Raw genomic sequence first — 14,514 nt, forward strand, 5'->3', positions numbered from 1 at the left:
AAGCATTTTTTGCGCTTCAATTTCCCTGTTTGCAGCGCAACCTGCGCTCATCTACATAGAGTGATTTCTAAATCTTCCTTCTGCTCTTCCCCTCCTCTTCCCGTCCCCCCAAAAAATTCCCTTTTTTTTGCTCTTTGAAAACTTTCTAAGTACAGCTCTGGTCAAAAATAAACATGTGATGTAGCATAGCATTTGTTTCTTTTAAATCACAGTGTGCAATGCATCATTCAGTACCTAATGTTCAAAATGTCTGCCCTGCTTTTCATGAAAATCATTCTTTAAAATAACCTATGCAAATATATTTTAACTATATATTACATTCATTTAAAAAGAGAAGAGAGGTTCTTGGTTTGCAGTTTTTTTCAGTGTACTACTTAAGTGAAAGGTCAGATGTGAAAAAAGTACAAGCAAACTGGACATGCCAAGACTCGATGCTTTAGATGGTGATCATATCAAAACTGTACAGGTATGTACACCGTGTTGGACAGGTGTGCTTCTTCCCAAGAAAAGACCTTTGCATCATCATATATAACGTTAACCACAAAGTTTTGGTAAAAAGAGCATTTAATGAGCAAAGGATGACATGGAAGGGCGAGTTCTCCGGCTTTTATTAGGCAGTCCTGAAGCAATGTCTCCATTCCCTTCAGGAATTTCTTCCTTCTTCCGGACTTTGAGACGTGTGAGGAGCTTTATTACCCAGACATCCCATTCCTCTGGCAAGAGCAACAGGAGGAAGCCCAGGCCAATAATGATGATGGCGATTACTCGGACACTATTGAAGACAATTTCACTCGTGTAGTGATCAACAACTGTGTGGGACATTGAACGGGTGTTATTACATGGGAAAAGGCATTAGGACAGTATCCACTTCCCTCCCCCCACCTCCCCAGCTCTGAGGGCTGGCTGTGGCAGGAGAACGTGGCCATGGAGGCAGTGATGGCAAGGGCACTGTTTCCTGCTGGTTGAGCACACAGCAGGGTATGTCCACCAACATTGCAGGAACTCCTGCTGAGGTGCAGGGACACAGAGAAAGGGGGATTTCCCTTCCCTGCACAGCAGCTCCTGATTGCAAATTTTTCTTGTCACCCTGAGTGCCCTGTGAAATAAGAAACCCTGCCCAAGCTGAGCTATCTATACAGTCTGGAGGGATCACACCTTTTGGTAGCCAAATCTGCCAGAGCAGTGCCCAGCTCTGTGTGCACTTAGTCAGCATGAAGCGGGGAGCTGCCACCTGCACCATGGCACCAGCTGAGCGTGCTGGGTTTTAGGAGCTGCTTTAGATTGGGATTGTGTCTGCACTCCCCTTCCCAGCCCTCTCAGACTCTGCAGTCTCTTGGCTTTCACTAAATTTCAGAAAAACTGTCAGAAAAATGTACCAGGCCATGCCCAAAATTGAACTGTCCAGTGTTCTTGATAAACACCCTCAGTGCTATTTACCAAGGCAAGCAGAGTTACTATTGCATATCTGCTCTAAAATGTAAGCAATTATATTTGTTTGAATTTAGTGTTAAGCCTGCCTTGAAGACATCATTAAGAACTGATTTCTGCTTTATCCAGGGGTTTTTATTCCAGCCCAGAGATGAATGTCTTCAAATCTACTTTGTTTTTCAGTATGCAGACTTCTTCGGACAGTAATTTAAAAACCAATTTTAGGGATTATGAATATTCATGTAATATTACACGACACATATTTAACTCATAAAGAATAAATTTTTAATCAGTGTTAGCTCTGTAAGTCTTCGAGAGAAGGTGCAAAACATGTTTAGTAAATCTATTTTCTTTCATCCCTGCTGTGTATTTGAAAGGCCACAGACTTAATATATTAATTAAGATGCAAAAACTAGAAAATCTTACCTGCATTCACTGGGACACTCAGTACAATTCCAAGAGAAATCAAGGTGGGGTAGGTAATAGCAATCCCAAAGTTTAGTAGAATATTGAATGCTGATGAAGGAAAGAAAAATGTCTTTTAGTACAGTGAAATTAGGCAGAAGGAAACATGTATGCTTTATTACTCTATTTGTTGTTCAAATAAAGGGTACACCAGCTTCTGCTGTTTTTCCTGAAGATACCAGAGGACAAAGCTCTGTCTGCTGCATGGCCACCTGCCTGAGACATTGCTGTTTCTGGGGAGCTCTGTATCCCTCTGGAGTCCAGTGGCAGGACCAGGGTGGGTTTTGGGTACAGCCTGTCTCTCAGCATCATGTGCAGTTATTCCCATTCTTTATACTGATCCAGTGATCCCCCAGTGATCCAGTGATCAGCCCCGCTGAAAGACTTAACACTCTTCATCTGGGACATTTCAGCTGAACAGGAGCTTCTGTCTGGGTGCCTTTTAGCAGAAAAGCTGCCTCCAGTTGCAGGTAGAAGATGGAGTAAATCTAACCCTCTTCCAGGTAGGAACTTGCTAATATAATTTCATACAATGAAATTATACTGTCATTACTAAGGAATGATTATAATATCACTCCATTGTAATACCATACACAGTTTGTGGGGTGTTTAATGACCAATTAATAATTGCTTTGGATCAAATTCACCCCTGTTTTAAGGTGATCAGCTTCAGCAGAGTCAGGAGAGCCTTGCCAATACTGAGCTTGTTGGGAGCTGGGGCTTTGACTATCTTCCAGCAGTACCCATGTATTGCACATGCCAGGGATTGCTAGCCAAGTTCTGCCAACCACTTTCTTATAGACAACTTCCTCTGAGTCCATAAGTAATCTGGAGGTACTTTGGAGTTGTGATTGTTTAGGGTAAAAGGAGCTGGGACTCAAGACAGGGGTAGAGAAGAGCTATTTCCAGTGGAAATTAATGTTTTAGGAGAGGGGATTCCATCATCCAGTGTAGGGACCAACTGTGGCAGCAAGTCAACACATCTAATTTAACAATGGATAGCATCATGTTTCTGGTAACCTTTGAAACTTAGATTGGCATTCCTCCCCTCTGGGCTCCTTTGGTGATACAGCAGTGGCAGCAGAAGAGAGGATTGCCACCTATCAAAATTTCCATTGCTGTGCAACACTACATTTTCAAAACTTTCCCCCTCTTTACGAGTAGCAATTATTCCTCTTTAGGAGTAGCAATTAGTTATTACTGCAGGCAGCAGAGGCATTGGAGTCTGGCCTTGGCAGGCCTGGCCTAACCTCCTTGCTGTGGGGATGCCCTGGATAATGCCCTCCCAGCAGGGCTGCTTCCATCACAGCCCAGGCAAGTGTTACCTATCTCTGTCATACAGAATTCGTGAGTAGGAGTTGGGATGAGCTTTACAGTTTAGTTCCACAGTCCTAAAGAGAGCTACTGTGTTTTGGTGTGGTAATAATAGCAGAAGAGGGGTCTACATTGGCCTTAGGAATGGGCCCTCTCATAATATCTCAAGTTAATAATTAAATTGAGAAGGGAAAACAGCTCCACTACGGGAGAGGCTTGCAGTTTCCACCAGGGGCCAGTTCCTGGCCCCCTCCTCCACCCCCAGCAGTGTGAGAGCTCCCCCATCTACTCACTCAATAAGAGAATTGAAAATCCGCAGAGGTTCCCCCAAGGAATGATGTCAAAAGAGCTCCAGTACTCCACTTTGGTAAAATAAAGGATGACAGGAATACAGGTAACGAAGAGGACGTTGAAGACAGCTAACACAGACAGGAATAAGGCAGCTTCTCCAAATTTAGCACTGCCCAAAAGAAGTTTGAATAAAACCTAAAAGAGGAAAATACATGGGTTTAACTCTCTTGCACTACCATCCCTGGAGGGCTGGTGTTCTGTTCTGGCACCTATGTAGTGATGCTTGCCAGACACTTGGGATGGCTGCTCGTGGAACTGTGATGAGCAGCTTGTGTGGCCCAGCCCTCACCCTCCCGGCATCCCTGGAACACAGGCAGGGGCAGCTGCCAACTGAGTCCACGCAGAAAGGCGATTTAGCACCTTTGTCTGTGCATGTCCTGAAAGGAAAGGTCACTAACCCTAACTTAGACCCTTCAACCCTAGCTTAGTCCCTTCACTCTTTCACCTCCAGAAAACTTGACATTAAGAAGACTGTGGAGCAGGGCAGGGGGAGGAGATGAAGCAGTCTAGATGAAGGATCTCCCTGCATGAGGCATCACTGGTCCAGGCCTTTGGACAAGCACAGTCCATGCTGACTGGCTGTCCTTCCACCTTCTCCCTGGGAACTCATCTCCAGGAGGCAGATAGCAGAGCAGCAGCCCCACAGCCCAGAGCACAGATGCAGCCTGGGCAATGAGACTGCAGGGAGAGATTTAAAAGCTTTGGTTTGTTAGTGGGAAAAGAAAAAAAAACCCAGTAGAAATGAAGGATGTGAGCAGCCCATCTGTGGCTGGGGACTGCCTATGGACAGGTCCTGTTTGCAATCTGCATTGGTTTTCACCACAGAGCTGCAGAGATTCTGTTGAATACCATGGTCTGGGAACAGTTTTCCTCTGCTAACTGGCTGCAAACCAGGACAGCCAATGGACTGTGACTTAGTGGTTTGTGCTGCACTGGCAGTCCCCCTCACCAGTGTCAGTTCTCTCCTTTGCCTACACAGAGCAGGCAAGTCTGCAGAGCTGCCGTGCTAGCAGGGCTCTGCCCACTCCCACCATCCCATCACTGGCCAGTGCAGCTGTGTTGCTGCTCTGCAATATAGAGCAAAATGTCCTGAAAGCCACTTACTCCTCATGTGCCACCTGAGGACAGTGTGTTGTTTTGTCCCCAGCAGGGCCACCTCGACCTATCCTCCTACCCCAGGTAGGCAGTGGCTCTGCTGCACATGGTGAGATCTGTCTGCCTGTAGATCTGCCTGTCCCTTTGGCACACACAAAACTCACGGGAACCGAGCCAGACTCTGGGAAGCAAGAGCAGGGTGGCAGCAGCAGTGGCAGCAGCATGTGTTGCACAACAAGCTGCAGAGCTTCATCTGTCCTGGCATGCAGAGCACACTGCAGAGTAACACCCTGCTGGCACTGCCACCACCACCCTCCTGTGCACAGGCTCTGGTGGAGCAGCCCTGAGACTCCCATTCCCAGAAAGAGTGGCAGTGTCATGGGAAAGGGAACACAGTTAGGCTCTAACCTTTAATTTTCTCTGGTTTGGTGGGCCATAGCTCTGGTTCTGCAAGGAAACGCTCTATTAGAGGAATGTGCTGTATGAAACTTCCTGACTTTCCTAATGTAAGATATCATCTGATCTAAAAAAGTGAGCAAAAAGCATAGCAGCACTGTGCTGAGGGGCACAGGCAGATGTTTCTCAGTTTGGCAAGTTTCCCTGGACTGCTGGTGTTAGAGCTGCAGGGCTCTCCTGGCCAATTCCTGTGGATGACTGGTACAGTGCAATTCATTAGACCAGATGAAGCTGTCTACACCTCCTCCTGATCTACACATCCGAGCCAGGGTGGGCAAACCATGCTCTACAAATGCTTATTCCTCACTGCGGACTGTGACTCTGAGCGCTATGAGCAGCGCAGAGGCAAGTGCTTAGAAGTGTCCCAGGCTGAGTGAAATGGCTCTGCTCAGCAGAGAAGGCTGCATCCTACACGTAGTGCAGCTTATGCAGCTGCTCAGGATGAGGTCTTGATTCATAGGCACGTGCTCTGCATTTTAAGGATGTGATAGCTTCCATGATAAGCAATGATTTAAGCCCAACACAGGCTACATATGTTACTGAAGGAGGACTGGCAAGAGGAGGTAACAAAGTGACTCAAAGAAGCTAAATCTCTACAGGCTGCTTCCAGAATGAGTGCTTGAATCCAGAATCTATGGAAAAGCGGCCCCATTCTTCATGAAGGTGGGACGTCTGTAAATCCTCCCCCTGGTGGAGGAGCACTGGAGAAGACTATTCCAAGAAAAAAGGAGTTTTTATCCTAGGAGAGAGCAGACATCAAAGCAAAGGAAGACCTGAATGCAGTGCTGCAGAGCCAGTGTGTTTATGGAAGAGCTCTCAAAGAAGGGCACAGGGCACTGAACTGCACAGAGGTTTGCAAGTAAGACAGGAACAGCCAAAGTGAGTGATGAGGGTGACAGGCATCTCTCAGGGGGGAAAGAGCCAGGTGTGCTTACCTTGTAGAGAGCAGACATTGAGGCAGAGCCCACCACCAGGGCTATCCCAATAACGGAGTGGCTGTGAAACCCATCGGCATACGTCATCATAACTATCCCTGCAATAGCAAATATAGCAGCCACGATCTGGTTGGAGACAAAGAAAGAAAGCAAGAAAGTGTTACTAGACAGCCCCCACGATGGAGAAACAGGCAATGCAGATTTACATGCGAGTGCAGTACTTCTGCATCGTCTGCTTAGGTAGAAAATAGTAGCAAGCCCAGGCCAATACCCAGGGAGCAGATGCTGCCTGCCCTCGTGGTTTCCCTGGCAGCAGGGAAGCTGCAGGCAGAGCTGCAAAGGAGTGGCTGCTCCAGGTGTGTGTGACAGGCCAGACTGCAGGGCTCAGTGCCTCCGACTGAGCTCAAGTGGGGATTTGATCTCTGTCACTGAGCTTCCTCATCAGTGGGTCCCTGCAGCCTGTGCATGACAATAATTCACAAGTAATAATTCCCTGCAGCTTGCAGAAAAGGCTTCGAGTCCTGTTGAAGTTTTGGAGGAAAAAGGTTATAGAAATAAACAAGGGAATAAAATTCATGTAACTACTTTCCAGTCTAGACGAGTCATTTCAGAGAGTAGGAGGAGGTGTTTTTTCCGGCCAGCTATGCACACTGCAATGCCTGAGGGGTGTCTCCCAAACAGAAGGAACATTCACAAAGGCAGGGGATGCACTGCCCTGATTTACCAGGGTGTGCAAGAAACCCCTGGCTTCTCTGGGGTTGTCCTGCCAGGTATCTTCAGCCTTTCAGGGTGTTAATTCTGGGGTGAATAGGGCTTTCTGTATGCTCAGGCTTCCTGGCTCTGCAGGGCTGTGAGGGATGCCCTGCTTACAGCACATGCCTTTTGGCTGCACACTCAAGGTGATGCCTCTAAGATGACTGAGATGTTAGTTTATTTTGATCCAGAGATGGGTAAGTGCCAGCCAACTGTCCCCTCTCGCAGGACCAGACTGGGGTTTTAAGCCCCATCCACAGGCTGCAGCTGCCTACACATCCATGAGCCCCTCTCATCTTTCCTGCTTCCCACCAGAGATACCAGGGCTGCTGTGAAGATGCAGGGGGAAAGTCTGTGTGCCAAGCTCTGCTGCTGCCTGATCAGCAAGATGTGGTGAGGTAGCCTCTTTACCAGCTGCAGGTCCCAACCCTAGCAGCACCAGCAGCCTCTTCCCTGGGCTGAGCTGGGGCTGGTGCCAGGGGACACCTATACACCAGACAATCAGCCAGCAGATCCTTCCTGCAACACCTTCAATTTGCCCCAACACAAAAATGGCCCATTTTTTGCAAACAAAACCGTATCGATTTCTCCACAGGGGCTGCTGTATAATGGCAGAATGGCATAAGGCAGAATACTGATTTATGACTTGATCAGGGTGGAGCCCAGTACCAACTGCAAAGTCTGGGTACCCACACTGCAGATTTGGAGAGGTTCAGATACAGCATCTTGGCTTGCAGCCCTGTTGGCACCTGGTGTCTCCATGCACAGCTGTGGGACATCATTTCTAAAGTGAAGTTTTGTGGTGGTGTAACTGGGCCTTGTGGTCCAGGACAGGCTTCTTTTTAAGGCAAGGAAGGAACTGCATGGCTCTACCTCAGTGTGGGGCTGTTCTCTCACCACTGCACTGGTGCTGGTCAAATAAAAATTCAGGCACTCTGTGTGGCTTCAGAAGCACAAGAAACTAGCATGAGACTAGCATGAGGCAGGTGCAGAACAAGGAAAAAGGTATTTGCCTTCACCCAACACATACTTAGGTGAAGGAAAGCATTGCTGTTGCACCCTGTGGATGTGAAAAGTTTACAAGGATAAACTCATGGAAGAAAAAAATTCCCTCAACGACTATTAGCTATAGAAACTCTGCTTCCATTTCAGGAAGTCCTTGAGCCTCAAATTGTTGGAGGCTGGAAAGTCTCATGAGGAAATATCATTACAGGCTTTTCCTATTTAGACAGATTTTTCTAGGTGTCTACTACAGGCAGCTGCTGCAGGCAGGCTTCTAGGGCAGAGGCACCTTTGCTCCGACTCACTATGACTCTTGGGAGAGGTGCATGGCTCAGACTTAGAAAAATGGCAACTCTGTACCTTCCTTCAACATCACCTGTGTTACAGATGAGTTGACAAAGAGTGGAAGATACAGCATTTCTGTAGCATCTGCTGCAGGCGTGGCTGTCCTCCTGTGAGCTGTGTGGGGCTTGTCCAGCCTTCACTGGAGGGCTGAGGAGAACCACAACCCCATTCCAGGCTGTGGCACCCAGCTGGCACCTCCAGGTGTGTGGGTGGAGGAAGCCTGCCTCAAGCCCCTAAGGCAGCTGTAATGCCTCTGCACTGCAAACTTGGGGGGCGCATGCATGAACTGCAGAATGAAAAGTCTCCAGCTTTGCTTTTAACATCAGGAGCTGATCAGCTTCAGAGCACCTTCCAAGAGATTGTGTCTCTACAGTTTGAGATTTGCTAGGATATGTATTTCCAAGTCCCACAGGCAGATGTGCTTGTCTATATGTCACGTACACAGGAGGCACTTGCAGGTGATGGCTCTCTTGGATCCTTAGTTGTTCTATTCACTGTAGCGTGGAGGGAAACACCAAAGTCAAAGATCAAAGCAAATAAATGCAGTCTGCAAACAGTTGTGCTGGGGCAGAGGTCCTTGCCTCTTCCATCAATCATGTCACAAATGTCAGATGAGTCTTGGCCTCACTTTGCAGTCTCCTGTTGACCTGCCAGGGGTGCCACAGACACCTTCTCTGAAAGCCTTTCAGCCTTTCTATCCGGCGCGTTGTTAGTGGCAGTGACAGGCTGCTCAAACTCCACAGTGCCCACAGATGTCACAGCACTGCAGGGTTCACTGAGGCAGTGCTTCAGGCACTCACAGCTTCATTATCTTTGTGTCTTTGACAGCTCCCAGCCCAGCCAGTCGTTCTCTGGGCACAGTGAAGGGCAAGGGGGAAAAGCTCAACTCCATTAGGGGACATGAAGGCACTTAAAAGTACCTGAATGACAAGGATGGGAACTTGTAATTGCTCTTACTTTAAATTCCAGCTAAATTGTGATTTATGTGCTTAGAGAGCTAGTAGTTGCCCTTCTGAAGGCCAAGTAGGATAATTGTACTTGCTTTAACCCCACTGAGCGGCTGCCTTTCTCACCTTGCCTCTGTCAGTGGGCATGAACAGGGACACCCAGATGTGCAGTCAGAGCTTTGCTGTGGCATATCCATCCTGCCGCACTGGTGTGGGGATGGAGTAGGAGCGTGGGAAGGCACTCTCCCCCTTGCAGCCTTGTCTGCCAAATACCCTCTCAAAGGGTGCTTCTAAGAGGGTCAGCAGCTCTGACACAGTGTGGCTCCGAGGCACCATGTGCTTTGGGGCTGGGTTGTGTGGTGGCTGCAGCCTCTAGGTCACTCCCAGGGAAGCCCTAGGAGCTTCTTTCCTTCTGGTTGCCAGTCCCAGGAGGAAGGCAGTGTATTGGGGTCATACTGAGGCTATCCCCCAGCAGTGATACTCTTTCTGCTGGTGGCTTTTCACATGGGCTGTACAGAAAAAGAGAGGAAAGAGGGAAGAAAATTATTCTCTCCAAAGATTCCATGCTATGTCCTCTGCAGACAGGAGTGCCCTGGCACTCCCACTGTGCCACACAAAGCTAAGTGGCACAGTGGAACTGCTGTGCTGCCATGTGCCCTTCCAATCTCCAAGGACAAGTGCCTCCTCACTCTCATATTGCCACAGGTCAGGATGCCACAACTGCTTAAGAGCAAATAGCCCAGTCTGTCTGCAAACCCCTTCTCCCTGCACCCAGGTCCCTTGCTGGCCTGTCACCTGGGAAAGAGGCAGCTGTGTCCTTCTTGGATTCAGGAGACAGTTGGGTTCCTTCTCGGGAAGCCCCCCTGCCACAATCTCACCAATGCCAGGTTCCTCAGGGAGGGGCTGGAACACATGGCAGGAGTATCACACAGCCACCACTGCTCTGGCCTCTGTTCTGCTTCTTGCTTCATTGCTGCTTTCCCAAAGTAGTGCAGATAGGAAACGAAAGACAGCTGGGCACGGCCAGGACCAGCACTTGGGTCTGCTTCTCTGCTCCTTCCACTCCTTCTGCCCCTTTGAGAAAGGAGGCATACAGAACAGGATTCATCCCAGAGAGCATGTCCCCTGCCATGGCACAAGACAACCTTCCCAAGAAGCTGCTGGAATGTCCCTGACCATCCTGGCTTTTCCATCATGGCCATAAACTCAGGAGAGCCCAAGAAGCACCTCTGCTCCAGCACGTATGTGCCCATGCAGGTATCCCTACACACACAGGTTGGTTTCTTTCCCTCCACACCACAGCCATATCCCACAGTGACAGGTGGCACATTCAGACCGAGGAGCAAGCTGCAGGTGCAGATTGCAGTGGTCACCTCTCCATACACCAACTCTCGCTGGTGTCCCGCCAGTGTACAGCTGAGACTGCCACAAGAGAGATGAAGACACAAAAATACCTTTTTTTATTTTCATTTATCAAAATGACCAGCACATCCAGCTTTGATAACAATGAGACTTCCCTAGCTCCAGGATAATTTCAGGATACCCTTGCTTCTGCACTCAAAAATCACAGTTAATTTGTTTTTAGGGTAGGGCTATTTGGGCAGAGGGGTGGGCAGACACCAGCTGGCCACGCTGAGCTTTTGGCAGGTACATTTTGCAACCATCCCCTGAGCAGCCTCTTGGCTGCCACCACTGAAAGGCTGGCCAAGGTCTGCTGCCAAATTCTCCTGCCAGAGAGGAATACTTCCTGAAAAGTTTAACTCTCAGCTACTCCATGCAACAACCTCCTCTTAGTACCACCAGCCTAGGCGGTGAGCAGGGAGCTCCTCAAGTAGTGGGCAGGAGACAGGAATAATTACAGTTATTGCTGTTGATCTTGATTATTAATTAAGATTAATTGGTGAAGCAAGGAAAGAGGGACTCACTGGTGCCTTTTCCTTGCAGTTGCTCCTGGCCCTGGCAGGAGCTCCTTGGCCCCAGGGTGGTAGGTTACCCAGCCACCCACTCTGCTGCCAAAGGACGTGCCGTGCTGAGGGCTGCTGCAATGGCAGCAGGGTCAGCAGGGAGCTGGGGGGTTTTCTGATAAACCCTCTGCACGTGGCTCTGTGCTGCTGCTGCAGGGGCATTTGCGTGGGGTGCAGAACTAAAGGCGCAAGCAAACATTTGGGGTGCCACCAGAAGAGCAGCCTACAGCTGCTGGCCAAATGCAAGTCCCTGTGGACACCAGTCTTCCAGCAGTGACAGGTGCAGACACAGGTTTCGGCCACAGGTGGGCCAGGGCAGCCCAGCTCTCCTCTCCTGTCTGCAGCTGCTGTCACCTGACACAGCAGATGCAGAAGACAACTGTCCCAACCCTGCAAGCCTGCTGTCACACGTAGGAAGGTGAGGGCCCTGTTAAATTCCCAGGACAGGACCAGAAGTGCATTGTGTGTAGCCAGGGCTTGTGAGAACGTGCAGTTAGAAACAACCAGGTCTGGTGGCAGCCTGGGAATGGTCACTTGGAAGGCATTGGCAAGGGCTGACACACATCCACAGCAGCATGGAGACAGCACATATCCTTTGTGACACACTCTGGAGCAAGTCACCTCGTGGAGGAATATGCACAAAGGCATTGGGCTGTGGGAGCCAAGGGCTCCAGGAGCTTACAGGCACCTGGGAAGGCTGCAGGAAAGGATGCACCCCTGCTCCACAAGGACTTCTGTGCCTGCATAGCTGTCTGCATGGGTGCTGCTTGACTCAGCTGGCAGGAGGCAAGGGGTAAAGGAAAGACACAAGGGTGAGGGGGAAGAGGGGAGACAGAGATAAGGAATCACTTACCCTCACTCCCATGAACCTGTCCCTCAGAACGATCCATGAAAGCAAGAACACAAAAGCTTTGTTGCAGCAGAACAACACGGAGACATCCGTAGTGTTTATTTTCTTTATTGCATGTAAGTAAAGGTAGTTTGTGAGTGTCCAAAGAACACCAAAGGGTGCTGCCTTGGTAAAAAACACCTTCAAAGTCAAGCCATTGTCTCCAAAAAATCGGCAGCACTCCCTAAAACAAGGAGAGAAAGGCAGTGTTATTAAATAAGCCAGTCACAGTCTGCAGCAAATATATGGCTTTTTTTGCTCCTCTTCTTTTCCTTTGGGGAAAGAGAGGCACACACCTTAAAGAGGAGAAAAAAAACAAGTTTCAGCTTCTGCTGCAACAGCCAACACCTGCACAGGATATAAACAGGCAGGGGCTGCAAACAAGGGAGGGGGCTGCAAAGAAAGAGCAAAGGGAGAGGTGATGACAGGAGGTGAAATCTCACTCTTCCCACCAGTCCCTTCAGTGAACATCTTGAAGCAGTGTGGGGCCATCCTCCTCCCTTCACCCCTGTGGGCACCAGGATGCTGAGGGCCCAGGGTTGGCAGCAAAGCCCCTAGCTCCCTGCTCCTGCTGAAGCCATGGGAAACTGTTGCCCATCTGATCTGCTGTACGGGGCTTGGAAGAAGCCTTGAAGGAGCCCGGTCTGGGGTTTTTCCACCCAAGGGGAGGGACCTGGCTCCAGCAGCATCAGGGCACGAGCAGGAGGGGGTGGCAGGCAGCTGCCTGCTCCCCCTGAGGTGAGAACATGGCATGGTAGCACCTGGGGACACGCTGGAGCAGCAGTGGGGAGTCAGGAGCTCGTGTGTGCAGTCCAGGCTGGGGGGGATGCTGTGAATCCCTGAGCAGGACGCAGCCTGAGCAGGTTCAGCCCTGGCACAGAGAGCAGAAGCACCAGCAGTTTGTCTGTGTCCCCAGTGTAGCAACAGGACACAGGAGGTGATGGGGGGCAGCTCGGCCCTGCTGGCAGGGCTGGCATGGGGCTGCAGGGGTGGGGGGAAAACCTGCCTGCAGCCTGTGCCTGCCTGGCAGCAGAGCTGCAAGCTGCCAGCTGCATGGAAATTCAGTAACACGAGGAAGGAATGAATCAGCCTAGGGGCTGGGGCTGTGGCCAGCAGCCTGCAAGGTGTGTGTGGGGCAGCCAGCACAATGCCCTGGCCTGCATTGCCATTGCTCACTTTCAAACCTGCAAACTCCCCAGGGCCCTGAAGTTCTTTATTGGGGTGCTCTGAAAAAACCTGAGCAGAATTAAATTTCCTGCTGACAGTGATGGAAGAATAGTTTTCCACTGCTGTCATGAATTTCAAGCTGTTGTTTCCTGAGACTGGGCATGTAAAGATCATTATTTGGATACTGATGAAAAGCATTGTTTTGATCCACTTTCCCAGAAGACAGGGTTGTACCAGATGAATAGCTAAAAAAAACCCCCATCCATTCTTTGAGCCTCATCAGATCTCTGCATCCACAAGCCTACATCAGCCTACAGCCCCTCTGCTACAGCAGGTACAAGACTGCAAGGTAGAGGAAACACATTTTTTGTGTTTATTGGGTTTTGTTACCTGCCAGTCCTTTGTACCAAATCGTAGCTATGCAGAACTTGCCCATCTCTGGATGTGATGACCCTGTACTTTTGCTGCTGTACATGGACACTTTCATGTGAATTGCTGGTTCTGCATTGTGTCCCTCAGTGTCCCTTGTCCTCTGCAAGACTGCCTGCTGGCAGCAGCCTATTCCCTGCCAAACCTGTTAAGTGCCTCTCTGAATCAGTAGAAGAGCTGCCTGTCTGCACTACAAACCACAGCCTGACTTCCCACCTGCTGGAGCTGTGTTGGGCTGTCCAGGGATGCTCATGACCCTGACAGATGCTGCCTGTGCTCAGCAGGATCCATCCTCCCCTTCCACAAACACTACACCCACTTCAGATCTGGCCTTCAGTCCTGCACAGCACTGACTGTACCAGCCACCTGCCACAGGGGACACAGGGAGTGCAAAAAGAAGCAGAGGCACGCTGAAAAAGCCAGTCCCAAACTTCATTAGAGGCTTTAACCTGCTTCCTAAGACACCATGTAGGGTTTCATTGCCAGGGTGTCATAGGCAGCCAGCCTCATGCTCTGAAAACAAAAAAACACAGGCACAGTTACAATTAAATGACATGAAGCCAGATTATTATGAGAGAGATTATTATTGAACTCAAATGAAAGGGCAAAAATGGAATTTATGTTGGGATTCATCCTGGGAGAAAAAATTTCCTCCTGCCAAAAATCTGTTCCCCACATATAGAATTGGCTATCACTATTTCATATACAGTACAATCATGTGCTTTTATTGTCTTGTGGGCCTGATTCTTGTTTAGTAAATACCACTGGATTCCTACGGTATCACAGCCTGGATCCCTGAAGCATCCAGTGATGCTTCCTCCTTCCCAAAGGACAGCCTTGCCCTGACATAGATCATGACCCTGAGCTGCAGTGCCCACTTTGGGAGTCTCTCTTTGCCCTATACACTACTAATGTACAGCTTCCTTTTCGCTGTTCTGGCTGGCTTCGCCAAGTGTGAATTACTTTTCATAGGC

The 14,514-nt window shown here is 49.4% G+C and overlaps 1 protein-coding gene across 2 annotated transcripts in view; it reads right to left on the reverse strand.

Moving 5' to 3' along the window:
• Window positions 1-554: 554 nt before the first annotated feature.
• SLC35F3 (solute carrier family 35 member F3) overlaps window positions 555-14,514 on the reverse strand; it is a 162,384-nt gene continuing 148,424 nt past the window's right edge. For both annotated transcript variants that reach the window (XM_038132690.1, XM_038132691.1), the window contains 5 exons: window positions 11,909-12,128; window positions 6,045-6,170; window positions 3,501-3,693; window positions 1,855-1,944; window positions 555-809 (listed from right to left, as the gene is read on the reverse strand). In XM_038132690.1, coding sequence (XP_037988618.1) covers window positions 565-809; window positions 1,855-1,944; window positions 3,501-3,693; window positions 6,045-6,170; window positions 11,909-12,128 — 874 coding nt within the window. In that variant the 3' untranslated portion in view covers window positions 555-564. The remainder of the gene's footprint in view (window positions 810-1,854; window positions 1,945-3,500; window positions 3,694-6,044; window positions 6,171-11,908; window positions 12,129-14,514) is intronic.

Source organism: Motacilla alba, chromosome 3, assembly GCF_015832195.1.
Source record: "Motacilla alba alba isolate MOTALB_02 chromosome 3, Motacilla_alba_V1.0_pri, whole genome shotgun sequence".
Lineage (NCBI taxonomy): Eukaryota > Metazoa > Chordata > Aves > Passeriformes > Motacillidae > Motacilla > Motacilla alba.